Source organism: Aethalodelphis obliquidens, unplaced genomic scaffold (assembly GCF_003676395.1).
Source record: "Aethalodelphis obliquidens isolate GAN/ISIS:26980383/991018 unplaced genomic scaffold, ASM367639v1 scaffold26, whole genome shotgun sequence".
Lineage (NCBI taxonomy): Eukaryota > Metazoa > Chordata > Mammalia > Artiodactyla > Delphinidae > Aethalodelphis > Aethalodelphis obliquidens.
In genome coordinates this window covers 23,480,657-23,508,261 of record NW_020837970.1, presented here as the reverse complement: position 1 = coordinate 23,508,261, position 27,605 = coordinate 23,480,657, and the positions used below count along the sequence as shown (strand labels likewise).

General features: G+C 51.0%; 2 protein-coding genes across 2 annotated transcripts in view; both read right to left on the bottom strand.

Annotated features, from left to right (window-relative positions):
• CHRNA3 (cholinergic receptor nicotinic alpha 3 subunit) overlaps positions 1-5,057 on the bottom strand; it is a 24,786-nt gene extending 19,729 nt beyond the window's left edge. Inside the window, exons 1-4 of the mRNA XM_027123721.1 lie at positions 4,961-5,057; positions 3,132-3,271; positions 2,974-3,018; positions 1,744-1,853 (exon numbers count right to left, since the gene is read on the bottom strand). Of these exons, the coding sequence (XP_026979522.1) occupies positions 1,744-1,853; positions 2,974-3,018; positions 3,132-3,271; positions 4,961-5,057 (392 nt within the window). The remainder of the gene's footprint in view (positions 1-1,743; positions 1,854-2,973; positions 3,019-3,131; positions 3,272-4,960) is intronic.
• Positions 5,058-8,824: 3,767 nt separating this feature from the next.
• CHRNB4 (cholinergic receptor nicotinic beta 4 subunit) lies at positions 8,825-27,272 on the bottom strand. The gene is made up of 6 exons (XM_027123766.1): positions 27,218-27,272; positions 22,757-22,905; positions 15,383-15,427; positions 15,170-15,279; positions 13,100-14,087; positions 8,825-9,701 (listed from the first exon to the last, which is right to left on the bottom strand). The coding sequence occupies exons 1-6, from the start codon at positions 27,270-27,272 to the stop codon at positions 9,561-9,563; spliced, it is 1,488 nt and encodes a 495-aa protein (XP_026979567.1). The 3' UTR covers positions 8,825-9,560.
• Positions 27,273-27,605: the final 333 nt, after the last annotated feature.

Sequence of the window (27,605 nt, the reverse complement as noted above, 5' to 3'; positions counted from 1 at the left end):
AAATGCTGGAGAGGGTGTGGAGAAAAGGGAACCCTCTTGCACTGTTGGTGGGAATGTAATTTGATACAGCCACTATGGAGAACAGTATGGAGGTTCCTTAAAAAATTAAAAATGGAATTACCATATGATCTAGCAATCCCACTACTGGGCATATACCCAGAGAAAACCATAATTCAAAAATACACATGCACCCCAATGTTCATTGCAGCACTGTTTACAATAGCCAGGTCATGGAAGCAGCCTAAATGCCCATCGACAGACAAATGGATAAAGAAGTAGTGGTACATATATACAATGGAATATTACTCAGCCATAAAAAGGAACGAAATTGAGTCATTTGTTGATACATGGATGGATCTAGAGACTGTCATACAGAGTGAAGTAAGTCAGAAAGAGAAAACCAAATATAGTATATTAACGCATGTATGTGGAACCCAGAAAAATGGTACAGATGAACCCGGTTTACAGGGCAGAAGTTGAGACACAGATGTAGAGAACGAACATATGGACACCGAGGGGGGAAAACCACGGTGGGGTGGGGATGGTGTTGTGCTGAATTGGGCGGTTGGGATTGACATGTATACACTGATGTGTATAAAATTGATGACTAGTAAGAACCTGCAGTACAAAAAAACAAACAAAAAAAACAACTAATACTAAACTTTCTTTGGGTTATTTGTATGGAAATATATTAATATAAATGATTCAAACGTTACATGAAATTTCTAAAAGTCTTATATTTTCTGGTATAATGTTAGAAGTCATAACTCTAGTTATTACTTTAAAATGTATATCTCAGAAATAACTAAATTTCCTTGTCAGCTGCATTATTATGAACTTTCATCATATCTTTAACCGTGGTAATATTTAAGTCTTTTGTCATTTACAGAGAGTTCTGGGTGTACTCTGATGCTTTCACAAAATGTTCCTATAAAAGGGTTTCATCTTCAAGGAATTCATGGAAAAGACTCTGACAAGTACAGGTTTCTGGTAACTGACTATAGTGCTGAACTGAATGAATAAGCATTTTCAGAACTCTAATGGAAAACTGATGAATTCATAAAAGTGCTAACAAAAGATCAAGATGAAAAAAAATTAATTACATGGGACTGAGTGAACTGATGAGGATGATTACAATTTTTGTGACTTTCTGTTTGAATAATAAAAAAAAAATCCCACAAGGACTCAGAGGCAAAAAATATACAAATCAATTTTCACTGCAAAGTAAAGGAGCTGTTACAGTGGAGGATCACTGGACTGAATGTCAACATTATGACAGTACGAGTGTGTTTCGTGTTTGGTAGTTGCAATCATTGTTGCTTTTGTTGTGGTCATCCATTAAAAAAAAAGAATGAAGCTTTCCTGTGGTCTAACCATGGGGCGTGGCTACAGCCTGACTTACAGGGATGGCCAGGTCCTGCCTTGGTGACAGAAGCCCACCCCCATGTTTCCTTCCTTGCCCTTCCTCCAGTCTGTAATTGCATATTTGGATACTGTAACTCATTCCTGTATTCCCTGGTGTGTCTGATAAACTCCTAGAGGCAAGGGGGAGGGTATCTATCTTGTGCCACAGTATCTCTAGGACCTGGCACATAGTAGGTCAATAAATACCTGCGGAATGAACCAAATGAATGGAGCTCTCTTGGAAAAGGTCCCAGGAAGACCAGGCTGTAAAGCACAGCAGGCCAAGGACCCAGGTCCAGGCTGACAGCCCTGAGAGGTGGGGGCCACCCAGCACCTTACTTGTTATACAGCACAATGTCTGGCTTCCAGATCTTCTGTGCAGGGACACGCATGAACTCCGCTCCATTGTAGTCGGAGGGGTTCCACTTCAGCTTGTAGTCATTCCAGATCTGGGGGGAGAAGGCAAGGAGGGAGAGGGGGGCAGTGGAAGGACAAGCATGGTTTTACTTCTTTTGACACCACTCATCTTGGTGACCTCCCCACCTCGGCTGCACGTCAGAGCCGCCTCTGCAATGCAGACCACACTGGCCCATTCCTCATGTGGGTGCTAGTGGGGAGACAGCACTGGGCTGAGTGTGCAGGCCGCCCCCATGAGTGGGGCAAGCCCAGTCCCCATCAATCAATCAGGACCACTAGGGCTTTCTCCAGTCACTTCCAGTGCCAGGTCCAGGTCCCTGCCTTCAGCTCCTGCTGTTTACATCCCTGAAATGGCTTGGACATGCCATCAGGCCCCAGTAACGGCGCTCATGACACACAGAACCCTCTTCCACCTCCGGGTTGAGCAGGGTTGGCCTCTGAAGGGTCTGGGGAAGGAACCATGATCCCACCAGGGCCCAGGAAGTGTTTGGGTGTAGAAGCTGGGGGATGTGAGGCCTGAGCACCTGAGGGGAGAGAGGTGAAGCTGTGGCTGGAGGGAACGTGTACCATAGGGCGGTGAGTGGGCACCGTGCCCAACTGGCTTGCCAGCCTCCTAGGAAGGAAGGCTGCATGAGCTGAGTGTCCAGTTGGCTTGAGCTGGTGGGAGGATCACCCTTAGGCCAGTGAGTTATCTGTCCACGTCTGCACAAAGCCTCCCTGGGGAGAACATGTGGAAGCCCATTTCTTTGGTCCCAATCTGAACAGGAAAATCCAGAACCCCAGCTCCCACCCCCCCATCAACAACAAGGATGAGTTTTTAGCAAGAGGAAGGGGAAGAGGTGCCTCAGGCGCCACCCTAGAGTCGGGGCCAGGGCTCCAGGCCCGGGTCAGCCCCATTTTGTCTGAGCATGGAGGACGCAGTCCAGGACGCAGTCTATCGTCTGTGACTTGAGGGGCTGGGCCCTGCAGTCTTTCCACAGGGGTGTAGAGCAGTGCATATGACCCCAAGCCCAGGTAGAGACAGACCAGCCAGTCAGTGGACCTCAATCTGGGTCCACAGGAGTGAAGTAGGCGTTTTGGCCCTTGGTTCACAGACAGCAAATAAGGCAGTCACCACCAGGGGGCAGCAGTGCCCAGGGTCTGGTCACTTACTTGCTTCAGCCACAGGTTGGTCTCCATGATCTGGTTTACTTCATCCTAGAAAGAGGGATTAAAGTAGATGGTGAATTACAAAAACAAGGCTGGTTCTGGGAAAGGCTATTCCAGAAGCTCCATACCCCACGGCCACGGCTTGTGGCTCTGGCACTCACCACCTTCACCAGCTGAGACATGGACACTTCAAACTGGATGATGACTGGGTCGGACACATTGGCCACTGGCCGGATGATCTCATTGTAATCTTCGAACAGCCGCTCAAACAGACGATGCTCGGCGTCGGAGGCTCTGGCCACTGAGGGAAGTAGCCCTGTCAGATCCTGGGGAAGTCACTTTTCCCCTCACCAGGGACACCATCCACCTACAGCTTCCTCTCCATCTGCTGAGGGTACTCTCTGGAACTCCAGACTTTCAGACTAGTCCTACTCCTTGAAGTTAAAGACTAGGAAACTGAGGCCCAAGAGAGAAGGGATTCCATCAGGTCACACACATTCGTTGAGAAGCACAATGATTACAAGCCTGGGCTCTGAATTTGGATAGATCTGGTGCAAATCCTGACAGAATCCTTGTCAGCTGTGTGAGCTTAGGCAAGTGGCTTAACCTCTCTAGACCTCATTTCCTTCATCTGTGAAAGATTATAAATGTATCCACCTCTTAGGGTTGTTATGAGTGAAGTGCTTAGCTCCATGCAGGCATGGAGCTCATGGTAAGAGCTCATGAACCGTCCTCACCATCTTTGTTACTGCACGGCAGCAGCGTGATCCAAATGCAATCTGCCTGCATACAGCCACAATGGAGAGGCGACCAGTCCACTCCCAGGGCAGGAGTACCCCAGGCCCGAGGGAGACTACAACCTAGGACTGGGGCTTTCCTTCTTCCCACTCAGGACCCTGTAGGGGTTTGGCCACCAAACATCTTAGAAGTGGGTGCCTACATGGCTCCCATGCTCTCAGAGTGCGACCCACGGTTCCTGCTGATGTTGTCTTCACATGCTGATCAAAGACCCTTCCCTCTCTGAAACCCCTGGGGACCCTCTTTTTTATAAGCCACACTCCAGGCATCTTGAGTCAGCTGTCTCTGCTGCTTCTCACAGATCTGGGAAAAATCTGGGGAGGGGATGAGGGGAATCCTTTAAGTCCAACCCAACTTCTCCAGGGATTTTGACTGTCCCCTAACCCCCCGCCAAATAAAGAAGGGGCCACATTCAGGAGCTCCGTGGGGAGTGTTCAGCGCTCTGAGTAGTGGGGGCCTCAGCACCGGAGGGGCAGGAACAGCGCTCTGAGTGCATGGTCACAACGTGGTCTCCCAACACACTTACCCTCCCAGCTGCAGGGACCGCCTGCAGCCCTGCCACATCCCTCGTCCCCTGGTATCTACCACCCCTCCCAGGACACTCAAAAGCCTTTCTATCAGGGCCGGCTTCTCCCTAACAGGCTTCTCTTAGAGACCGGGCAGAAGGCGAAGGCGGGGAGGTGCCAGGAGTGCGGAGAGGCGAGGACAAGGAGGAGAGGCTGGCGCCCCTTAACGACTCCCCTCTGCCCCAGGTGGCCTCGATCAAACCTTGAGCCCTCTCTGGCCTCAGCTTCCCCAGATATTCGTAAAACGAGGAGGTGGGCGGGATGCAGACAGTGGAACCCCGGCCTGGGCGCGTCAGTTCAGCACCCAGTGCGCCAAGCAAGACAATGGGCAGGGCCGAGACTCGAATCTGTAACGCTGGGCTGTGGAAGGAAGAGCCCCAGTGCGGGCCCTCCTCGCGCCTCCAGGGAGCGCACAAATCACTCTCAAGGAGGGGCCCGCCGAGGGGAAAACACGCACCCCCCACCAAACTCGCCGCCGGGCCGGAGCCAGTCCACGCGAGTTTCGGGTCCCCAGCCACGGCGCCCTTCTCCCCACCTCCTCGCGCTGCGCTCCGGGCCGCATCCCCTTCGGACCCCGCTCGGGCTGGGCGCCCGTCCCTCCAGTCCCCCTCGCCCCGCGCGCGTACCTGGCAGCAGCAGCAGCAGCAGAAATAGCAGCAGCGGCGGCGGCGCCCAGGGAGGCAAGAGCTTCGCGACGCGGACTCCGCGCGGCTGGGCGCCCATGGCTGGTCTGCCCTCTGGCCAGAGGTTCCGCGCTGACCGGGCGGGCGACGTGGGGCGGAAGGCAGACCGAGCAGAGCCGGACGGTCGGGAGCCGGCGGGACAGTGGCGGAGACAGACTCGCCTGGCCGGGCTCCAGGCGCTGCCCGCCCAGTCGGAGCGGGACCAGGGCGCGGCGTGCGGAGCCCCGGCTGCTCCAGCCCCACCCCCAATCGCGGGCGCAGCCCCGCCCGCCGCCGTGGGGTTTCCGAGCCTCTGCGGGGCAGAGAGGTGCGCTAGCGTCCGATAACAGGGATGCGCTGGTCCTCTAGTGCGCTGTGTTGGGCGGTCTCATCCCTCCCTCTGTGGTCGGTGTAGCCCACGGACGGCTCCGCGCCGGGCCAATCCATGCAGGTACTGGCAAACCACGGGGAAGAATAGGGGTCGAATCTCTGTTCCTGGCTTCCTGGGTGGGTGCGAGTCTCTCCTTTCCCCGGGCTTGGGGACCACCGGGCTAGACGGACGGTCGCCGGCCTGCCTGAAAGGTTCTAACACATCCTTAAGATGAGGACTCAAGATTTTGACACTATTAAGTAATTGTTAAATATTTTAGGAGTGATAATGGTATTTGTGTTTTTAAGAGTCCTTAGGGTTACCGTGAAGAGGAGGGTTGGAGTCAGTTGAAACAATATCGGCCATTGAGTTGGTAATTGATGAGGCTAGATGAGAAACACCTGGAGGTTTGTTATTCTAGTCTACTGTCGAATATGTTGCAATATCTTGATAAAAAGTAAAACAAAACAAAGAAATAACCAAATTAAAAATAAGTCTTGGAGATGGAGCCATCAGAGAAAGCACTGCCCTTGCTGGCCCCTGCAGAACCTCCTCTGCCCACCGGCCCATCTGCGCCCTGGGTGCACCAGGATGGTTCTGTGACGGAGCAGACCGCCCTGGGGCCCCTTGGTCTCTCGGACCACCCCCCAGGAGTGGGGTGGGGTACCTGTAGGCTTCCTTGGAATTCCTCTATCACAGGACAGGTCAGTCACCTTTATTATTTCCAGAATGGGTCACCTACCCACATTAAAACCAAACAAAAGGAGACATTTTGCAGGATTCAGAAAATGTTTGTAAGAATTGGGACTTACTGTCAGGCCCCCATTTAGAGAATTTTCATTCTCCTTACAAGAATCCCTTTATCTGGAAAATATTGCAAATCACATATCCAACCAAGGACTTGTATCCAGAACATATAAAGAACCCTCAAAACTCAAAAGGAAGAATAGATGGGTATGAGTGGTCTTATTGGGGTGATGTCAGTGTTCTAAAACTGGGTTATAGTGATAAACTTATTAAGCTCATTGAACTGTACACTTAAAATGTGTGAATTTTATGATATGTAAATTATACCTAGTTATTTTTAATATCTCAGAAGAAAACTAAAACCCAGTTTTAAAAATGAGGAAAAGAGTTAAACAGACACTTGACCAAAAAAGGCAAAAAGCTCACGAAAAGATGTCCAACATTTGCTGCTAATGTTGCAGCAAAAATAGAAATGAGACTTCTGTTTTCTGATAAACAAGGAAAATAAGGAAACAATGAACAGGCTGGGGAAACAACATAAACAGGCCTGAAAGAGTTAATCAGTCGTGGTTATTCTTTAGCTGTTACTTCTAACAAACACTTGTAGCTAGACGTCCTTCACAAAGCTGATTACTCTGACTCCACATGAATTACCCTTTGCACCTGGCATTTCTTCTCCCGCTACACTCCCTTGTAGCACTCTTCATTTGGGACAGAAGGTCACTGGGCCGATAACTTCAGGGACACCAGACCAGGTTGTTGAGCCACCTGATGACAACTTTGGCCATGAATTTGTAGAACTAAAGAAATGCAAGACCTTCATTACTTTGAGCTTTACCACTTACCCCAGACCATGAGCCCCAGGCTATATAACCTTTCCCTATTCCCCAGGGAAGGGGGCACAGCTCTTGAGGCGCTAGCTTGCTGTGTTACCCCCTTTGCCAGGCAAAGATTGAAGCCATTTTTCTTGTTTCTCCAAAACTCTGTCTCCATATTTCTTTTTGGGATCGGTACACAGAGAGCCAAGATTTTGGTATCACTAGCCATTAGGGAAAGCAAATTAAAACCAGGGTGATATACCACTTAACAGCCACTAGGTTGGCTAAAATAAAAAAATACTGTCAATACCAAGTGCAGATGAGGAAACAGAGCAACTGGATCTCTCATACTTTGCTGGTGGGAATGCAACACAGTATGGCTGCTCCGGAAAACAGGTTGACAGTTTCATATAAACATACTCTCCCCATATAACCCAGCAATCACATTACTGAGTATTTATCTAGAAAAATGAAAAGTTTTGTTCACACAAAATACTATAAGTGCAATGTTTATAGTAACGGTATTGATAATTGCCCCAAACTGGTAACAACCTAAATGTGCTTCCACAGCCATATGATGGATGCAAAAGAACAAACTACTGTTACACTCTTCAACTTGGATGAATCTCAAAGGCATTATGCTGAGTGAACGAAGCCACTCTCCAGTGGTTCCATACTAACGTTGGTGCATGCAGGATCTTTAATTGTGGCCCGTGGGATCTAGTTCCCTGACCAGGGATTGAACCTGGGCCCCCTGCTTTGGGAACATGGAGTCCTAACAGCTGGACCACCAGGGAAGTCCCCATTAGAGGTTATTCTTTTTTTTATGTATAAATTTATTTATTTTGGGCTGTGTTGGGTCTCCATTGCTGCATGCAGGCTTTCTCTAGTTGCGGTGAGTGGGGTGTACTCTTCACTGTGGTGCGCGGGCTTCCCGTTGCAGTGGCTTCTCTTGTTGCGGAGCACGGGCTCTAGGCGGGTAGGCTTCAGTAATTGTGGCAAGCGGGCTCAGTAGTTGTGGCTCACGGACATAGTTGCTCTGCGGCCTATGGGATCTTCCCAGACCGGGCTTGAACCCGTGTCCCCTGCATTGGCAGGCAGATTCTTAACCACTGCACCACCAGGGAAGTCCCTAGAGGTTCTTCTTCTTTTTTTTTTTTTTTTTTTGCGGTACGCGGGCCTCTCACTGTTGTGGCCTCTCCCGTTGCGGAGCACAGGCTCCGGACGCACAGGCTCAGCGGCCATGGCTCACAGGCCCAGCTGCTCCGCGGCATGTGGGATCTTCCCTGACCGGGGCACAAACCCGCGTCCCCTGCATCGGCAGGCAGACTCTCAACCACTGCGCCACCAGGGAAGCCCTAGAGGTTATTCTTGAAGAGACTAAACTATAGTGATGGAGAAAAGCTCAGTGGTTGCCGGGGGTTAGGGGTGGAGGGACACGTGACCATAAAGGAGTAGCAGGTGGGAGCTGTTTTGGGTGATGAGTGACTCCTACATCCTGATTACATGACTCTATACATATGTTAAAATTAATAGAACAGTACCTAAAAAGTCAGTTTTATTGTATAATAATTTTTTAAATAGATTTTTTGAAAAGTCCTCCTCCATCGCACAAGTATTTTGAGTGCTTACGACTTGCCAGGCACTGTTCAAAAGGCAGTATGTAGGGGAAACCAATCAGAGCATGTGTGAGGGAGACACACCTGACCCAGCCGGGATAAAAAGCAGAACATGACCAGGGCCGCGGAGCATGGAGGAGAGAGCCATTCCTTTCAGGTGGGGAACAAGGGAAAGCTGCTGAGGGGAGGGGGAATCTGAGATTGAAGGAGGGATAGGAGCCATGTCTTCATTCAACAAACATTTATTGAGCACCTACTATGGGCCGAGCTCTGTCCTAGGCCCTGAGGATACCGCAGCGAACACGAAGGGCCAGGTCCCTGCTCTCACGGAGCTCACACTCTAGCGGATGAGAGTCTCGGGTACCGAGGGCTGCTGGAGGAAGGTGTCGGGGTAACGTGGCTGTGGGGAGAATGCTTTGGGATGAGTGACTGGGGAAGGCCCCTGGGGTAGGTGACATTGGACAAATGATGGATCGGAGCAGAGCCCTGAATGATGCAGCCGTGGGAAGAGCTTACGAGACATCTGGGGAAGAAGGTTTGGGTAGAATGTACAGCAAATGCAGAGGCCCTAAGCTGGGAAGATGTTGAAGCATGTGAGGGACTAAAAGGCGGCCAGTGAACCTAGTGGACAAGGAGGAGTGCAGGGAGATGGAGTGAGAGGTAAGCCGGCATGCAGATCAGATGCCTGGCACACTGTGGGTGCCACTGCTACACGCATCTTTATCCCCAGTGCCTGCTGCAGGGAAGGAAGCCAAGCTGGAATTAAGGTGTCCAAGGACCCTCCTGCAGCGGGTTTCCTGGGGTTCCTCCAAGGCCTTCAGAGAGGACGGTCCAGGCCCCCCCATCCTTGCCCCTCCCATGACCATGGCTGTTTGATGGGGCTGATGGCTGACAGACTCATTTATTTAGGGCCTCATCAGCCGTGACCCAGAAGGAAGCAGCAGACTGTCCGTCTGGCCACTCACGTCATCTCACCCCACATCCTGGGGGCCTCAGACATGCAGGGCAGCCTAGGGCCCTTCAGAAGGTGTGTGGGTCTGGAAGAGGGGAGGTAGGAAGAGCCCCACAGTGCCGAGCACACACACAACCACGAACACCCACAGGAACAGCCGGTCCACCACCATGGCCACGTACTTCCAGTCCTCAATGACCTGTGGGCAGACAGAGGGGCCGGTTACAGGCACCAAGCGCGGAGGTCCTCCCTGCTTTCCCTCCTTCCCCACGCTGGGGCCTCACTATCTGGCCAGGGACCCCATAGGCCACTTAGAACATGGAGTGGTAAGTTCTGAGTCTGAGGCTGGTCTTTCAGCTGGGTACCTGGGTGCTTCTCGGGTCCTCAATCCACCCCTACCCACCCTGCATGGCATCAGGGAGCCACTGGGAACCAGGCTGTATGGGAAGGTTAGGAATGGAAGGGGTTATTAACGCCACGTATGTGATTCGAAACCAAACTGGATTATAAATAAGGGGGATGAAACCTGAGGATCACAAGGCCCCTGCTCTCATTTTCACCCCAAGCCCCCTGCCTGAGCTGGCTTTGCCCAAAGGAAGACTTGAGGTGCACCTAGCTGAGAGGGGGTTGGGCAATGGGACCCACAGGACACCTGGAAATCCTGTTTAATTTGCTCAGTTCCATTAACGGCAGTGTCTGCTAGTTCCTGTAATTAAGACCCAGCCTCCTTCCCCATCATCTGGGTTTCTCTCCACCTCCTTCCCTGCCCCCCATCTTCTCAGGCCCAGGTGTGGGGTTTAGGATTGGCAGAAACATGGCTAGCCTCCTGAGGCGCCACCACAGATGTGCCTGCCTCCTTGGCCTGGGGGAGATGCCCCCAGAGAGACTCAGCATTCTGGTCTCCCTTCCCCTCACCCGCTTGCACACCCCAGCCTGTCTGGATCCTTCTGCATGCGTACTTGTCCTGGTGGAGAATGGCTGCATCAGCAGAACTCAGCAGGGGCTCTGGAGCTGGAAATTCGGGCAGCAATGGGCAAGCGATGTCAGTGACCCAATTTGTCAGAGCCCTGGTCAGTGGTGTGCATCTCCCCTCCAGGATGATCCCTGCTCAACCAGCCCCACCAAACACACCCCCAGCCAAACACAGCTGCTGTCTGTTTCCTAGATGCAGCAGGCACCGCCCACTTTCCACACGGCACGCTTGGGTTTCTTTATGACAGCCCTAATTGCAAACAACCGTGTGTGTGTGCACACGCGTGTGTGCGTGAGTGTGTGTACGCTCCTTTTCCCCTCTTTTTATATTTTTGTGCTATTTATAGTGACCAGTTAATCACCAGGGAGGGTGAAAGTGCTGAAGATGAGAAACAGTCCAGGCTGGCTTAGGGGCGGGCATGCTCTGGAAGGGAAGAAAGCCTCTTCTCTCCAGCTAGACATGAGAAAGTCGATCAACCAGTAAGGCCCCCATGTGTGTCAGTTCAGGGCAAGGCACTGCGAAGGGCAAGGAATGTTAATGACATCAGAAAGATCTGAGTATGGAGCTTGGCTCTGCTCTGTGCCAGCTGTGTGACCTTGGGCAAGTTAATGAGCCTCTCTGGGCCTAGATTTTTTCTATTGTAGAATCAGGATTCAAGTAAATGACACTTCACAGGTTCCTGGCAGAATTAGCAGTAACGTATGTCACTTCCTGGTAGAGTGCCTGATGTGTGGTTGGAGCTCAATGAACACTGGCAAATATAATAACTGTGGGCCCTGCCTGGCTCCTTCCCACAAAATGCTTTTAATTAATTGAGTTAGAAAGAGGCAGAGGCCTGTGAGTGTCTAGGGGGTGGTGAGACCTTTAGAAGAGAGAGCTCGGGATGCGGGTGGCTCAGCCAGGTCTGCAGGAGACCAGTTTCTCAACCTGCATATGCACAGGAACCAGTGGGGATGTGGTGAAAAATGCAGCTGCTGGACCACCTCCCACAGAGATCCCAGCTCAGTCAGAACAGGTGGCCCCAAAGCCGTATTTTGAAAAGTTGCCCAAGTGGTTCCTAATTACGCAGGAGGGCCCCAGTCTGTATATTAATATTTGGGAGTCAATGAATTAGGTAATACTGAGCTACTGAATGGTTCTGAACTAGAGCAAGCATAACTAAATTAATTTTTTAGAAAGTGAAATCTGATAATCCTATAGAGCTGTGCTTCTCAAACTGGACAGAGCCTAGGAACCCCCTGGGGATCTGGTGAAAATGTAGCTGCTGAGCCAGCAGGTCTGGGGTGGGGCCTGAGATGCAGCATTTCTAAACAGCTCCCAGGTGAGACCGGTGCTGCTGGTCCAAGGACCACACTCTGAGGACAAGGGTGTAGAACTTGTGTCCCATATTCCGCTTGTTAGCAATTCTTTCTTTTTTTCACAGTGTAATTTTGGAGCTTTTCCACCCTGCTCTTTTCTCTTGGCACTAAATAATGGAATGCCCGTGCTTTCCCTTGAGAATGTGGCTGGTGAAAAGGAATCACAGAAAGGTAAGAACAAGGCGATGCTCTCTTTTTCACATGCAGCTGCTTGTTGTGGCGTAAAAACCTGTTCAAAGAATCTGATTTGATAAGGTGTTAGAATGCGAACATTCCCAAGAGTCTGAAACTTGTTCTCCAGCCCAGTCTGGAAATGTGTGTGAAAATGTCTAACCGTACCATCACGTTCTGTGTTTAGTTATAAAATTGTCCTTTGAAGCATTAACTTCAAAGGAATCAGTCAAGACACCTAAACTCTAGAGCTCACGGCTTTGTCCTGTGGAAGTAAACTTAACCTCTTTTTAGAAATCTGTAATTGTACTTGATAATTTATTATCCTGGTAGCAATAATATTTAAATGGATGGTTCTATACTCCTAAGAGTTATAAATGTTTGTATGGCTTCTTGGCAAGCCTGACAAGGATGGGAGCATATGCCTTTGGTGCCCTGGCCCACCTGCGTCCCTAAAGGCTGCAGAATTATTTTCCAGCCCACGGCAGCCTTCTACTTTCTGCCTGCTTCTCCTCTCTTCTCTGCCCCAGGGCTTTCTCTAGCACCAAAACTGCTTGCTCCACAACCAGCTGGCAAAACCAGGAAGTGCAGGGGAGTTAATGCCCCCAAGGTTACTAGAGCCTTGGGGATGGGAGCTAATGGGCAAATACCCTCCTCCCTCCTGGGGGATGATTCTGAGAGTTGCTTCCATGCTTCCGGCTTCCTCAGAGGCTCTCTGACTGGACTAGCCTCCAGAGCCCGTGGCAGTATCCCGCTCACTGATACCGACATTGGCTTTCTGCCTTTCCCTGTCTCACTTTCTCCACTTCCTCACTGTGCTTCCTGGGGATCACTTCTCAAAAAAACTCCCTCTGCCCAGGTGCTTACATCAGGCTCTGCTTTTGGGGAACCCACAACAAACCAAAAAGCATCACTTGTACTTCCTTCCTATTGCACGAAACTAGAATAAAACTCATTTCAGTCTTGGATCCCTTATTCAAACAAAGAGTTTGAGAACCCTTGTCTCATGAATTAACTTCAGGAAATGGGAAACTTGACTATATTATCCCAGCCTCTTCCATTGGGCGGGTGTTGGGGGCTGGGCTAGCAACTTACACTCTGGTCCTGATCGTCACTCTTCATGTGCTGGGCGATGAAGCTGACACCCTCTAAAGCCTCCTGCACATCCTGCTTGAACCTCCCAGAAGACCTCAGCCGGAAATCCCTGGGGATACCCGCTGAGTCAGAGCCGGCTGGAGACTTGGGAGCTGCAGAGGCAGGGTTCACAAAGTACGTGGAGTTCCCGTAGAGGTTGGAGGAGCTGGCGGGGCCCATGGCCGAGGCGGTGGTGGCGGCCTTGGACTTGGTCAGGTGAGCCTGGCTGGGCTGGGGGGCCCTGGAGGGGCTGCTGTCAGGGCGCTTCATGAAAAGGAAAGTGGGCAGCTTGTGTAGGAAGCAGCGCTTGACCCAGGGCGCCATGGTGTGCGTGCTGGGTGAGCGGTGGTGCACGTTGAGCACACAGACGCTGGTGACGATGGAGAAGGTAACCAGCACCATGGTGAACATGAGGTATTTGCCGATGAGCGGCACGTCGAGGGAGGTGGGTGGCACGATCTTGGAGATGAGCAGCAGGAAGACGGTGAGCGCCAGCAGCACGGAGATGCACAGCGTCATCTTCTCGCCACAGTCCGAGGGCAGATAGAAGACGAGGATGGCCAGGGAGGTGATGAGCACGCAGGGGATGATGAGGTTGATGGTGTAGAAGAGCGGCTTGCGCTTGATGATGAAGTCGTAAGTCACGTCCACGTAGCTGGGGTCCTGCGGGTTCACCGTCCTTCGCCCAGGGAGGGCAACTATGTCCCATTCGCCACTGGGGGTGAAGTCATCCATGCTGGCCGTGGGTGACTTGAGGACCATGTCGATCTCTGTGTGGTCGTAGGTCCAAGAGCGGAACTTGAGGGTGCAGTTCTGCTGGTCAAAGGGGAAGTGCTTCACCTCGATCTTGCAGGCACTCTTGTAGATGGCAGGGGGCAGCCACATGATGCTGCCATTGGAGCGGACCACCACATTGGTATAGAGAGACACCTCGTAGGTACCGTCGGCACTGGGGGTGGGGACAGGGCATGGAGGAGAATATCATGAAATCCATAGATGATGCCTGGCTGTTCTTAGAACTCGCCAAAGAGCCCTGCAGGATTATTTCTCACTAATCACTCTTCCAAACCCCCATGCCCTCACTGGAAAGGCCTGCTTTACCTGGCAACTGCCTGGCGGCGAGAGCCCTGCCATGAACAGCGTGACGGCTTTACATAGATTTGCTCGTTTAAGCCTCACAACAGTCCAATGAAGTAGATATTATGATCATCCCCATTTTACAGATGGGAAAAACAAGGCTCAGAGCAGTTAGTTGTCCTCTTCAAGGTCAGAAAACTAGTAAGCAGTACAGCTAAGATTTGAAGTCAGGTCTTTCTGTCCTTAGATCACCTACTCCTAATCATTTCTCGCTTCTGCTGGTACAACTGCGACCTGGGAAGTCTCTTTATCCCTCTCCACCTACCTGAGATATTTATGCATATCAAGTCAGTGCTACCAACACCCAACACTGACAAAGCAACCGAAGGTCAGAAAGAGGACAGTATGGGGCTTCCCTGGTGGCGCAGTGGTTGAGAATCTGCCTGCCAATGCAGGGGACACGGGTTCGAGCCCTGGTCTGGGAAGATCCCACATGCCGCGGAGCAACTAGGCCCGTGAGCCACAACTACTGAGCCCGCGTGTCTGGAGCCTGTGCTCCGCAACAAGAGAGGCCGCGATAGTGAGAGGCCCGCGCACCGCGATGAAGAGTGGCCCCCGCTTGCCGCAACTAGAGAAAGCCCTCGCACAGAAACGAAGAGCCAAAAATAAATAAATAAATTAATTAATTAAAAAGCAAGTTTAGAAAGAAAGAGGACAGTATGGAGGACAGAAAGAGCACTGGACTTGGGGTCAGGATGGTGGCCCTGGTCCCAGCTGTGCCTGAGTGAGTCGCAAGGCCCTCCCCATCTCTGGCCTCCAATTCCCCATCTGTAGCTGAGGGTGCTGGCTCTGCTCATCTCTAATTCCTCTTGCAGCCTGACCGCTTGGAAGTCTGGGTGAAGCACAGGGCTGGAGGCCTGGCCCTCACCACCTTGGCCAGCCCTGCCACTTAACTTGTTGTAAAGCACGATGTCAGGCAGCCAGACGCGCTTTGCGGGGATCCTCAGGATGTTCACACCCTCATAGCGGGAGCTGTTCCAGGCCAGGCGGTAGTCTGTCCATTCCTGAGCAGACAGGCAAGGCCCCGTCACTTGTAGGTCCCTCGCCGCCAAGGCGCAGCCCTGGAGAAAACGCCTCCTTGGGCTGGGGACCCTGCAGGGCACTTACCTGTTTCAGCCAGACATTGGTGGTCATGATCTGTTCTCGCTCATTCTGGGGAGGGAAATGAGGTTATCAGTTCACCTGTTAGGAGGTGATAGACCACACTTTATCACGCAAAAGTCTCCGAGCTCCAGGGCCATGTGACCAACCACCAACTTAACATCCTCGGAGGGCTCAGACGTATTTCCCACCCAACATGCCTGCGACAAACCTCATGATCTTCACCCAGACCTGGGCCTCCACTGGCACTGCCATCTCAGTGAATGGCATCCCCGAGCCATACAATTCCACAAGCCAGAAACCTGGCAGTCGGCCCTGATCCCTTGCTCTCTGATCCATCAGTAAGTCCTGTAGGTTGTACCGCCTACATGAGTCTCAAATTTGTCTGCTTCTCCCCATCTCCTCTGCCACCATCATCTGTTACCTGGACTGTTGCAGTAGCCTCCCAACTGGCCTTCCTGCTCTGCCTTGGCCTGCCTCTAGTCTATTCTCTATAGAGCAACGTGGGTAATCCTTTTAAAATCTCAGCTCCTCAGACTACATCTCTCTGCTGAAACCCTCCACTCCCCTCCCATCTCATCTAAAGTGAAAGCCAAAGTTCTGCCCAGGGCCTACAAGGACATCCATGATCTGCCCCCCTCCCCCACCTCCATCCCTATTAGCTCTAGTACCTCTTACCTCAACACTTTCCTGTTTGCTCATCCCACTTCAGCTATACGTGTCTCTTTGCTTCTGCCTTTGCACATGTTATTCTCTCTTCCTGGAAATCCACACAGCTGACTTCCTCACCTTCTTCAGGTCTTCCCTGACCTTTCTACATAAAATAGCACCCCGTTCCCCTCTCTCCCTGCTTCATTTTTCTCCTTTTTTTTAAATAATTAATTAATTAATTTTTTGGCTGTGTTGGGTCTTCGTTGCTGTGCACAGGCTTTCTCTAGTTGTGGCGAGCAGGGGCTACTCTTTGTTGCAGTGTGCGGGATTCTCATTTTGGTGGCTTCTCTTTGTTGCAGAGCACAGGCTCTAGGCATGCGGGCTGCAGTAGTTGTGGCTCGCGGGCTCTAGAGCACAGGCTCAGTAGTTGTGGCACATGGGCTTAGTCGCTCCGCGGCATGTGGGATCTTCCCGGACCAGGGCTCGAACCCATGTCCTCTGCACTGGCAGGCGGATTCTTAACCACTGCGTCACCCCTGCTTCATTTTTCTTTATAGCTCTTATCACCACTGGCCACCTCTATTTGTGTATTATATGCCACCTCCTACTAGCATCTAAGTTCCTTGAGGGCAGACAGCACCTAGAAGGGTATCTGGGATGTATCAGATGTGAAATAAATATTTTCTGAAGAATATAAGAATCCTACCACAATAATCCAGGCCACCATAATCCATCTCTCACCTGAACCACTGCAAGGCCCTCCCAACTTGTCTGTGACCACTCTGCACACATACCCCATACAGACACACATCTATTCTTCCTCTGCAGCCAGAAGAAACTTCCAAAGTTCCTGCCATTTCCCCCTTAATCCTATTTTTACTTAGGTCACTTCTGTAGCTTCCTTCACATATAAAATAAAAATCCAGCTCCTTCACAGGGTCTGCAAGGTCTTGCCAACTTTCCCGGCTTCATTTCACCTTTATTCTATGCCCTTCCCCCGACATCCGCCCTGGCCTTCTTTAGTTCTCCAAATGTGTCTTGTGCTCTCAGTCTGTACCAATTTCCCTGCCTCCTCTTCACCAAGATAACTTCCAGCATCTTGATATCAGCTTGGGAATCACTTCCTTTAACTAGGTAATCGTATCAGTAGAAAAAGGTTCAGTTGCCAGTCACAGAGAGCCAGAGTAACACTGCCTTAAATAAGTTTATTTCTGTCTTGTAACAGTTTGGACGTACAGGCATACCTCGTTTTATTGTGCTTCACAGATACTGCATTTTTTCAAAATCAGAGTTTTGTGGCAACTCTGTGTGGAGCATCTGTTGGCACCATTTTTCCAACAGCACTTGCTTACTTCGTCCCTCTGTGTCACATTTTGGTAATTTTTGCAATATTTTAAACTTTTTCATTATTACTGTATTTGTTACAGTGATCTGTGATCAGTATCTTTGATGTTACTACTGCAAAATTACAACTCACTGAAGGCTCAGATGATGGTTAGCATTTTTTAGCAATAAAGTGTTTTAAACTTAAGTTATGTACATTGTGTTTTAGACATAATGCTATTGCACACTGAATAGACTACAGCATAGTGTAAACATAAGTTTTATATGCACTGGGAGACCACAAAAAATCATGTGACTTGCTTTATGGTGATATTCACTGTGTTGCGGGGGTCTGAAACCAAACCTGTAGTATCTCTGAGGTATACCTGTAATACGGTGGCTTTGCTCTACAAATTAGGGACCCAGGTTCCTTCCAGATTTCTTCTCTACCACGCCTAGAGTGTGGCTCTCATCTGCATGGTCCACAATGACTGCTGCAGCTCCAGTCATTACACCCACATTCCAGACTGTTGAGGGGTAGATGGGAAGAGGAAAGAGAGGATGCATGCCAATTGTCTCCCCCCAACCCCAAATGTCTTGTTTTAATTAGAGTATTTAGGCCGTTTACATTCAGTGTAGTTACTGATAAATTTGGGTTTAAACCTACCATCTGTTTTCTGTTTATTCCCTTCTCTCTTTTCTTGCCTTATTTTGGGTTAACGATTTTATTACCCATTTCTCCCGATATTAATGTGACTCTTCTTTAGGTAGTTACTCTGGAGTCTGCAATATGCATATACTTGACTTTTTAGCATCTAATATAAATTAGTTCTTTCATCACTTCCAGAACAAGGCAAGAACTTTAGAACATTTCAATTTTATCTACCCCCTCCTTACTTTTGGGTTATTGTCATGTATCTAATCCTACATATAATTAAAACCTTGCAAGATATTTTTTTCTGTTTTCTTATACTGTCAATATCAATTCAAATTCACCCATATATTTACCCTTTCTGTTGTGCTTCATTCTTTCCTACATTTCTATATTTCCATCTGGGATCATTTTCCGTATTGGGTCTTCTTGTATTAAATTCTTTCTCTCTCTCTCCTGAAAACATCTTTATTTCACCTTCCCTTTTTTTTTTAAATAAATAAATTTATTTATTTATTTATTTATGGCTCTGTTGGGTCTTCGTTGCTGTGCGCAGGCTTTCTCTAGTTGCAGTGAGTGGGGGCTACTCTTCGTTGTGGTGTGAGGGCTTCTCATTGTCGTGGCTTCTCTTGTTGTAGAGCACAGGCTCTAGGCGCATAGGCTTCAGTAGTTGTGGCACATGGGCTCAGTAGTTGTGGCTTGTGGGCTCTAGAGCTCAGGCTCAGTAGTTGTGGCCCACAGGCTTAGTTGCTCCATGGCATGTGGGATCTTCCCAGGCCAGAGCTCGAACCCGTGTCCCTTGCATTGGTAGGCAGATTCTTAACCACTGTGCCACCAGGGAAGCCCTCACCTTCATTTTTAATTATATTTTTACTGGTGGTATATTTCTAGGTTTGCAGTGTTTTCTTGCAGCACTTAAAAAATGTCATTCAATTTTCTGGCTTCCATTTTCAGCTGTTAGTTTTATTGTTGCTTCTGACTTTTGTTTCCCCCGACTGCTTTTAAGATTTTCTTTTTCTTTGGTTGTCAGGAGTTTGAGTATGATGTACCTGGGTATGATTTTCTTTGTATTTACCCCTCATAGGGTTCACAGAGCCTCTTGCATGTGTAGCTTAATGTCTTTAGTTAGTTTTGGAAAATTCTCAGTCAGTATCACTTCAACCTTTGCTTCTTATTTTTATTCCCATTCTTTCTGGAACTCCAAATACACATTAGACCTGACATTTTTATCCTGTATCATATTATCTTCTTTTCTGTATTTTCCTTTCTTTTTTCTATAATTTGTCTAGATATTTTCGATTGACCTCTCTTCCTGTTCATTAACTTTCTCTTCTGCTATGACCAATCTGCTATTAAACCCATCTAATAAATTTTAAATTCTCCATCATTATAAGTTTCTTGAACATATTAATGCATCGCATTTTAAGAATGTTTATTTATTTTATTTATTTATTTGCGGTACGCGGGCCTCTCACTGTTGTGGCCTCTCCCGTTGCGGAGCACAGGCTCCGGATGCGCAGGCTCAGCGGCCATGGCTCATGGGCCCAGCTGCTCTGTGGCATGTGGGACCTTTCCAGACCGGGGCACGAACCCGTGTCCCCTGCATCAGCAGGCGGACTCTCAACCACTGCGCCACCAGGGAAGCCCTATTTTGTTTATTTTTAATAGTGGTAAAATACACATAAGTTTTACCATCTTAACGGCAGTTATTTAAAAGTCTACGTCTGATGACGCCAATATTTGAATCATCTGTGTGTCTGTTTCTCTTCTTTTCTCTCTTCGTTTTTTCTTATTTAGTCTTGTCTTATTGCCTGCCTAGTAAGTTTTTATCTGACTTTATCTGCCTCCAGGGACGACTGACTTTGGCTTTATGGCAGGCAGTTAGAGGGACAGATCACCTTCATCTAGTCTGTGACTGAGCTGGTTCAAAGCAGGTTTTAGTTTTTGTGAGGGCTGGTCTGTTCTTGATTCATTTTGACTCTTAGCGATGCTCCTTGCAAGGTCCTCACCAAGGCCCCATCTCCTTAGTGGGGCTCCAATTCCAATTTGTGTCATCCTAGCCCTGTAAGAGTGCCAAGCATTCAGCTAGGCTTCCCAGCCTCTTAGCCACCACTCTGTACTCAGCTCCCTAGCCCCTTGGCTCTATACTGTTTACCAATCATCAAACAACAGGAAAAGCACCAGAAGCTATCAGGGTCACCTCCTGGATCCTGGTCCTTCAAGTCCTGGCTAAGCTCTCTAAGACCTTCAAACAGATTTGGGGTAGGACAGGCATTTTTGTCCCCCTTTTCTAATTGTTCTTGTGGAAAAGTTAATCTGCAACAAGATACTCTGTCATTACAGAAAGTTGAAAACCTTCATCTGTCTTAAAAAATAATTTTTTTAAAGTTGAGGTACAATTTACATACAGTGAAGTTGAGGTACAATTCACATACAGTGAAATGCATAGATCTTAAGGGTACAGTTTGATCAGTTTTAACAATGCATTATTCAGGTAACCCACCTCCTTTCAAGGTATAGAACATTTCTGCCACCCAGAAAGTTCTCTCCTTCTTTAGTCCGGTGCCTTAGTCCCCTTTACTCCCCCACAGCTGCCTTCCCAAAGGCAGTCCTGGCCTTCCCAAAGAGCTGCTTCTGAAGGCTTGCTGGCCTTACACAGCACAAACTCCCTGCCTGCTCCCTAGAAACTTCCATCTTTAAACTGGTTATGCCCATAACCCTTCCTCCTTGAAAACCAAACCCTGAAATACAAAAGGAAAAATAACCCCCCAAACCTCATATTTGTTCTGTACACAGCTTTCAGGATTATGACAGCTCACAGTGCTACACTCATAGGCATGGGGCTGGAGGCTGTGTGCCCTCCTCCTTCTGGTAACTTCTGTTATCGCACAGGGACCACAGAGCAGATCTGGCAGGGGCAGCCTTAGCCTGGAAGTGTGGCTAGAGCTGCCTTCCTGTTCCCCCTCACCAGGGCAGCAGCTGCAAGGCTGCAGCTGGGCTCACTCCATTAAGCAAAAAGCCTTTGGCTGGACAATAACACTCAGACACCAGCCTGGGAGTGGCCTGGCTGGAAGCACTTATTCCTTCCAGTTGGCCTTCGGAGGGGAGAGGGACAGAGAGCCCAGGCTTTTCACCCCTCCCCCATTCTTGGGCTGTGCTTCCTCCCAGGGGAGGAAGCCAGCCATTAATCTGGCCAAAGCTTTCAGTGAGGGCTGTAGGTTGGAGGGGCTGGGTTTGTGAGGGCTGAGTGTGCTAGAGAGGGAGGGTGGCAATAAGAAGGCAGCCACCGGACCAGAGGAGGCTCAGCCGCGTTGGTTGGCTTCCCAAGGCTCAGGAGGCGAGGCACGGTGGATTTCCAGTGCGCTGGCAAGGTCTTGGGAAAAGGAGTGGCCAGTCAGTGTGCAGGGCTGGGAGTCAGGCAATTTGGGATCTACTTCTGGCATCGCCAGAACTCCTGGACAAGGTCCTAGGTTGTTCATCTGATCTTTTTCCATATGCATAAATTAAGGAATTTGCCTAAACTTTGAGACCCCTGACTTGGCCTCTAAGTCATGATTCTTTCATTCCAGAAATGCTGTCTGTGCCTTTGCACGTGCTCTTCTCTTTGCTAGGGATATCCTGCCCACTTTGTGCACTCTAGTTTCCCAGTTTGGAGTCACCTGCCAATCTATATCCCAGAACCAGTTAAAATGCTTTGGCTTCAAGCATAGCTGGATGTTCCACAAAACATCCAACTACGAGCGGCTAAAACAATAAGGACATCTGTTATATCACATAAGAGAGCAGGCCAATCATTTCAGCATTGGTTAATGCAGTAATTCAATGATGTCGGGATTCTAGGTTGTTGACAGTGATGTTAGGACTCTGTGATTCTCTTGTTTTTCCCCCACAATCATAAGATGGAGGCCATAGTTCCAAATATAAAACCTTCACGTGACAATGTCTATGGCAGGAAATGGCAAATCTTTTCTTGGGTCCCTTTTTGAGTATAAGGAAAACTTTCCCAGAGATCCCCCGCCCTTTTAGGCAGCCCCTACACCCCAGTGCCAGGGCTACAGCTCTTGCCTAAGCCTTAGCTGATTATTGGCTGGAGGAATAGAATTACCATGGTTAGCTACGACTTAACCATACGTGGCAAGGAGGCCGGAGAAGGGCCCATGAAGTTCGTGAGTATCCAATATCAAGTCATAGTTTTATTAACAAAGAAGTTGTGAGGCAGGAATGTCCACTGGGTAGCCCGCCAATGGGCCTGCCATAGACAAGGTGGGCCTCCAACATGGCCATAAGCTTCTCCTCCTTCTACCCTATCATCTCCCCCAGTCTGCTCAACAGATGACCTCACATACCCCCTACCTACTGGGGGGAGTTAGGAACTAGGTACAGAAACCGATGGGTCCAGAGGCCCAGGTGTAGGGACAGGGCCAGAGGCAGCTGCTGCATCGGTCTAGCCAGCTGAGGGTCTGGGTAAATGAGGGCGGTCACTGCAGGTATGGAAGTGAAGAATGGATTACAGAGTGCAAAAGTAGGGTTGTCAGGTCTTGATGTGTGGATGTGGGGCCTCGTAGGGAGTGCTGAGGAAGGTGCCTGAGGGAACCACGGCTCATTGTTAATCTTCCCTGTGGCCCTTTCCACATCCCCACGCACAGGTTTGGAGCCCTGCCCCTGGAAGCAGCTCTGAGGGGAGCATGCATATGGGGAGCATGTAGCATACTGTGTCCGGCCGTGGGGAAGGCACAACTGCCTCCTGTACCTACCACACTGATGAGCTGCGCCAGGGAGAGCTGCAGCTGGATGGAGATGAGCTCTGAGGAGCTGGTGGCTGGGCGGATCAGGTTGTTGTAGCGGGTTTTGTTCAGGAGGTCATCCATGAGCTTCTCCTCCGCGTTGGCCACACGGCAGTCCCCTGGGAAAACACATAGTCAGATCTGCTGGGTCCTCATCCAGCTGATGGCAGTGAAAGGGAGAGCTGCGAGGGCCAGAAAGCACAAGTGCCCTCGGGGCCAGCTGGAGCAGCTAAGGGGCTGCCAGGCCTGCCTCTCCTTGGAGACTTCAAATTAAATCTACCCAAGACAGAGCTCAGCTCTCTCCTCCCACGCCCTACATCTTCCTCCTCCTGTTCCGTCTAGCAATGAATGGCACCCCACACTCTAGACATCTAGTCCAAAACCTGGGCATCTATTTTGACCCTTTCCTTGGTTCATCCAAGGGGCCACCCAGTTCTGTCTATTCTACTTTCCAAATCTCTCAGTCTGTCCTCCCCTTTCCATCCCTCCTGGTCCTGGCTCACCACCCTGCCCCAGGCTCTTCCAGTAGCCTCCTTGCTGGTCTCCCCACCCCCACTCTGCCCCTGCCATCATGTCCCATTCAGTGCCAGAGTGGTCTTGCTACAGCTACTGAACCAGAGCCCATCCCTGCCCGTAACCTCTCAGAGCTGTAGGCAGAACTCAAATCCAAACGTTCCGGCTTGGCATCCAAAGCCCCTTGGCACCAGCATTTCTTCCTCAACCTGATCTCTTCTTACCTCTCCACCTCTATGCCTAGGTACTGTATGTTTTGGCCATATATACTGCTTTCCTTTCCCCATGTGGCCTTCATTGTCTCACTTCTAAATCTTCAAGCACACTCTTTCTTCTGCCAGGACAGCCCCCCGGCGACCAGCCGTCAAATATCTGAGAGTCTTTCTTGTGCCAGGCATTGTGTTATGCGCTGGGGGTAACAGCCAGCAAAAACCCTGGCTCCTGCCCTCAGGGAGCCTCCTGTGTAGTGGAGGAGAGATATTATTCAAACGTGGGTTTGTGTGCAGAGCTGGGGAGATGGTGGTGCTTTCACTGAAAGAGCAAAGGCCTGGGCTAGGGGGAGTTTGCTGGGATCAGACTTGGCCCTACAGCGTTCAGGGTGTACCTTGAGACACCAAATGGAGGGGTCCAGCTGGCAGTTGGCTCCTGGTCTGGAGCTTAAAGGAGAGGTCTGCGCTCAGAACCATACCTGCGAGCCAGCAAACACAGCCTCCTGCAAGGAGCCTGACCTGGCCGGGAGCCCCACTGAGCTCCCACAGCCCCAGATCTGCCCCTTTTCACAGCCCAGATCTCTTGCCATGTGGCGTTTGGGTCTTTGTCCCATCTCCCTCACACGTCTGGGAGTGAAGGGGAGGTTCAGGAACTCCATCGTTCACTCTGGTGACGTCAGGTAAGGGCAGTTTGGGGAGGGGCCTGGGAAAGAGGGAGCCTCAGAGGAAGGTCAAGGACACCTGAGCAGGAGACCCCAGGAACAGGGGGAAGAGATGCAGGTGTGCAGAGGAAACAGTGTCGGGGGGCAGGCAAGGAAGTGGGAAAAGGATAAGGGAATAAGGGAGGCTGAGGGGGTGGGGTTGGGTCTGCCGGCTCACCAGGCCCAGGACTGGGATTGCATCCTCCGCTGAGGGGCCAGTTCACTCTGTTTTACCAAATCCCACCCTCCAGATGCGGCCAGAGGGCCCAGAGTGTGAACTGCCTGACAGAGCAAGTCTGAGGTGGACTCCTGGGTGGGAGCTGGGCTGGACACGCGGCCACGGGGAGCAGCCACCACCCTGCCTGCTCCATGCACTTTCCAACTCATTGCCTATCTGGAGCAAATGCAGCATTTAGTGCCTGTGTAAGATGCTCCCAGGGCACCCGCTGCCCACTGTCCCTCCCCCAACCTGCCCCAGGCTGTCCAGAGGGGGTCCTGTGGATGCTTGGCCTACATACTGAGCCCTGCCTCTCATACCCTGGACCCCTCCCAGAGGCCAGCTGCTTGAATACCCTGGAAGCCAGTCTGTAGCCCCAGGTTATAGCTGGGTCTCTCCCATAGCCCCTCTTTATTATATATATTTGAGTTGACCCATCATTTCAGCAGGGTATGACTTGCCCAAGTCCATCAAGCATGTCTGGGACAGCTCGGGTCAGAATCTGAGGCTTCTGGTCCCCAGCCCTGCAGTGCTGGGGGAGGCTGGATCCCACATCTCTGCAGCCCCAGGAGGCTGGTGTACCTAGGTACCTGAGAGGCATGGGCTGCTCTGCAGGCTGCGGGGGCTTGTGTTCCTGCTCCAAGCCCACCTGGGATGCTCTGGTTGCTCACCTTCGGGCCTGTCCTGCCTCTCAGTCATTCAGCTGGCCCCCAGGGACCCTCACCCATCTTGAGGACCAGTTGTGGGATCCAGAGAAAGAGGTTCCGAAAACCTTAGGCCATTTAGCCCACTCTCTATTTCTTATCTGGGGAAACTGAGACCAAAGAGGGCGAGGAACTTACTCAAGGAGTCCCAGCAAGTCAGAGGCAGAGCCAGTTAGAGGCCCTCCCCTAACCCCTGTGTCTTCTTTCGCGCCCTTGCTAACTTCCCCGTAAGGAGCCTGTCCCTGCAGAAGCCATGTTGGTGTCCACAGCCAAGTGTGTACTCATGCCTGTGCCTGTGTTTGTACTTGTATACATGCATGGGGGGCAGAGGGGTTTCCAAACTATATTTGTTTAGGCTTTTCAGTCCACTGCTTTTTGCCTGTGAGGCCTGCCGGGTTCAAAAGACAAGGAACAGGCCTCTCACCCCCAGATGACAGGGGTGGCCCAGAAGAGGTGGAAGCTTCTAGGGCACAGTTGGGGGTCACCTCCCAGCCCTGGGGCCGGCACAGTTACACAAAGAGGCCACCACTAGGGGTCAGTCATGACCCAGTGATTCTGAGAAGGAGCGGGCCCGCCCTGCCTCTGTCCAGGGCCTTGCCTTCCTTGGCCTTCTCTGGAAAAACTGCTCCCCACCAGTAAGGGGTTAACGAACAGCCTGAGAGGAAGCCATGGCTGGAATCCTAAAACGTGTGAGTGTGTGTACCGTCTGAAAAAGCAGGGCTAATGGTAAAAATCTATATGGGTAAAATGGAAAGGCAATACCTATTGGTTTGGAATACAAACCACAGAAAGTCAAGGGTCAGTGGAATCTTGGCAAGTGGGCATCTGAAAGGCAGCGTGATCTTCAGTGGCATATGTTTGTCCTTAACTGAGGAAGGGAACAAGAGATTTGTATTTATTAAAAGGCAGCTATGGATTCTTTTCAAAAAGTTGAGGTTTTTACGTGTTACGAAAAGCTCACAATATATTATCAGTGGCTTCTCCAATCATGTGCAAGAATCACCTGGATACTTGTATAAATGCAGATTCCCAGGCTCCACTTCCGGAGATTCTGATCCTGTGAGCCTAGGATGGGGCCCTGGGGATGTGTAGTGGGTGTTTCTGATGCAGGTGGCCCCAGGACCGTACTTAAGAAACACTGCAACTGACTCACATCTGAGTCCCTAAGTATGTAGTCAAGGCATATCATCCCCATAGAACAGATAGGGAAACTGAGGCCCAGAGAGGGTCACTGAGCAAGTGGTGACAGATCCAGGATGCACACATGGAGTGCAGACACCATCTTTGGTGAGATCTCCGCTTCCCTATAGGAACTTCATATGTCCCCCTACCCCTTACCTCCAACACCCCTGGTGGTGTGTCTCTGTCCAAGGAAGATATAGCCCTGGTCCTCTAGGCTGACTAGGGCTTGGAGGACAAGCTTGGGCTGGAGGGAAGGAGCTGAAAGAGTCCTTGGAACTCAGGTGGGGAGACTGAGGCCGGGAGCAGACAATCCTCACCATATCTGGACTCTGCCTTGGAAGGGCTGACTGGATTTCCCTTCTGGGTGTCTGCAGGTTCCTGAGGGGCAGGCTCCACTTCACCAGCCCCGCACTTAGCCAAGCTGGCTGCCCCGGCCGGCCAACCCCTAGGAGTGGGTGACCAGAGGCAGAGGTGCCATAAAAGTGTGTTTTCTAGGAGATCCACCCCCAAACACACTTGGGCTGGCGAGTTGGGTAGCGCCACCCTCCACCCTCAGGCTAAGTTTCCCTATCTACAGTAGCGCTGGGATTAAGCAGAGCTGCCTGTCAAGCGGGTACCACTCAGCCCCGCTGCCCAGCCCAAAGGCGCTCCATATGGAGGGTGGCCCTGGCGGCCGCCCAGGTGGCACAGGCGGTCCCCACCCCAAACGTCGCAGACCCACTCATCCTGACCCGACCCTGCTGCCGCGAGTGGGCTTAGCCCCGCCCACGCCCCCATTCGTCCCGGACAATCTCGGGCCACTCCCCTGGGTGCTCGACACCCTCCCTTCCTTCCCACCTGTGGCCAGTCCAGCCGGGCTCTGGCCGACCCAGGCGTCCCTCCCTCCTTCCCCGAAGAGAACTCACCTCGCCCACAAAGGGCAACCAAGGAGAAAAGGAGCAAGGGGAGCGGGCTTCTCATGACGGGCGGGGGCTGGAGAGGCAGCCGAGGCGAGTTCAGCGGTCGGACCACCCGGGCACCGGCGGCCGCGGGCAGGCGAGTGAGAGCCGGTGCCCACGGCCTCGGAGGTTTGAAGTCGTGGTGACGGCGGGCACTAGGACCCCGGGGAGAGCCCAGCCAAGCCCGCTTGGGGGTAGCAGCTGTGAGCTACGCCCACAAGGGGATGGGGCGGGGCAGAAGAGACCCCAGGGGCGGGGCCGGCACCAACCCGGCGGGACTGGCTCTTTTCGGCCAACTGCCTACGGTCGACTCCCAGCGGCTGGCCTCTGCACTTCCTGACCTACTCCGGCCTCC

Excerpts from the sequence above, each read along its gene's own strand:
- CHRNB4 (XM_027123766.1), bottom strand. The coding sequence starts at position 27,272 with ATGAGAAGCCCGCTCCCCTTGCTCCTTTTCTCCTTGGTTGCCCTTTGT. Across the intron at positions 22,906-27,217 it reads GGTTGCCCTTTGTGGGCGAG|GGGACTGCCGTGTGGCCAAC; the intron begins GTGAGTTCTCTT and ends GTGTTTTCCCAG. Across the intron at positions 15,428-22,756 it reads TGGCGCAGCTCATCAGTGTG|AATGAGCGAGAACAGATCAT; the intron begins GTAGGTACAGGA and ends TTCCCTCCCCAG.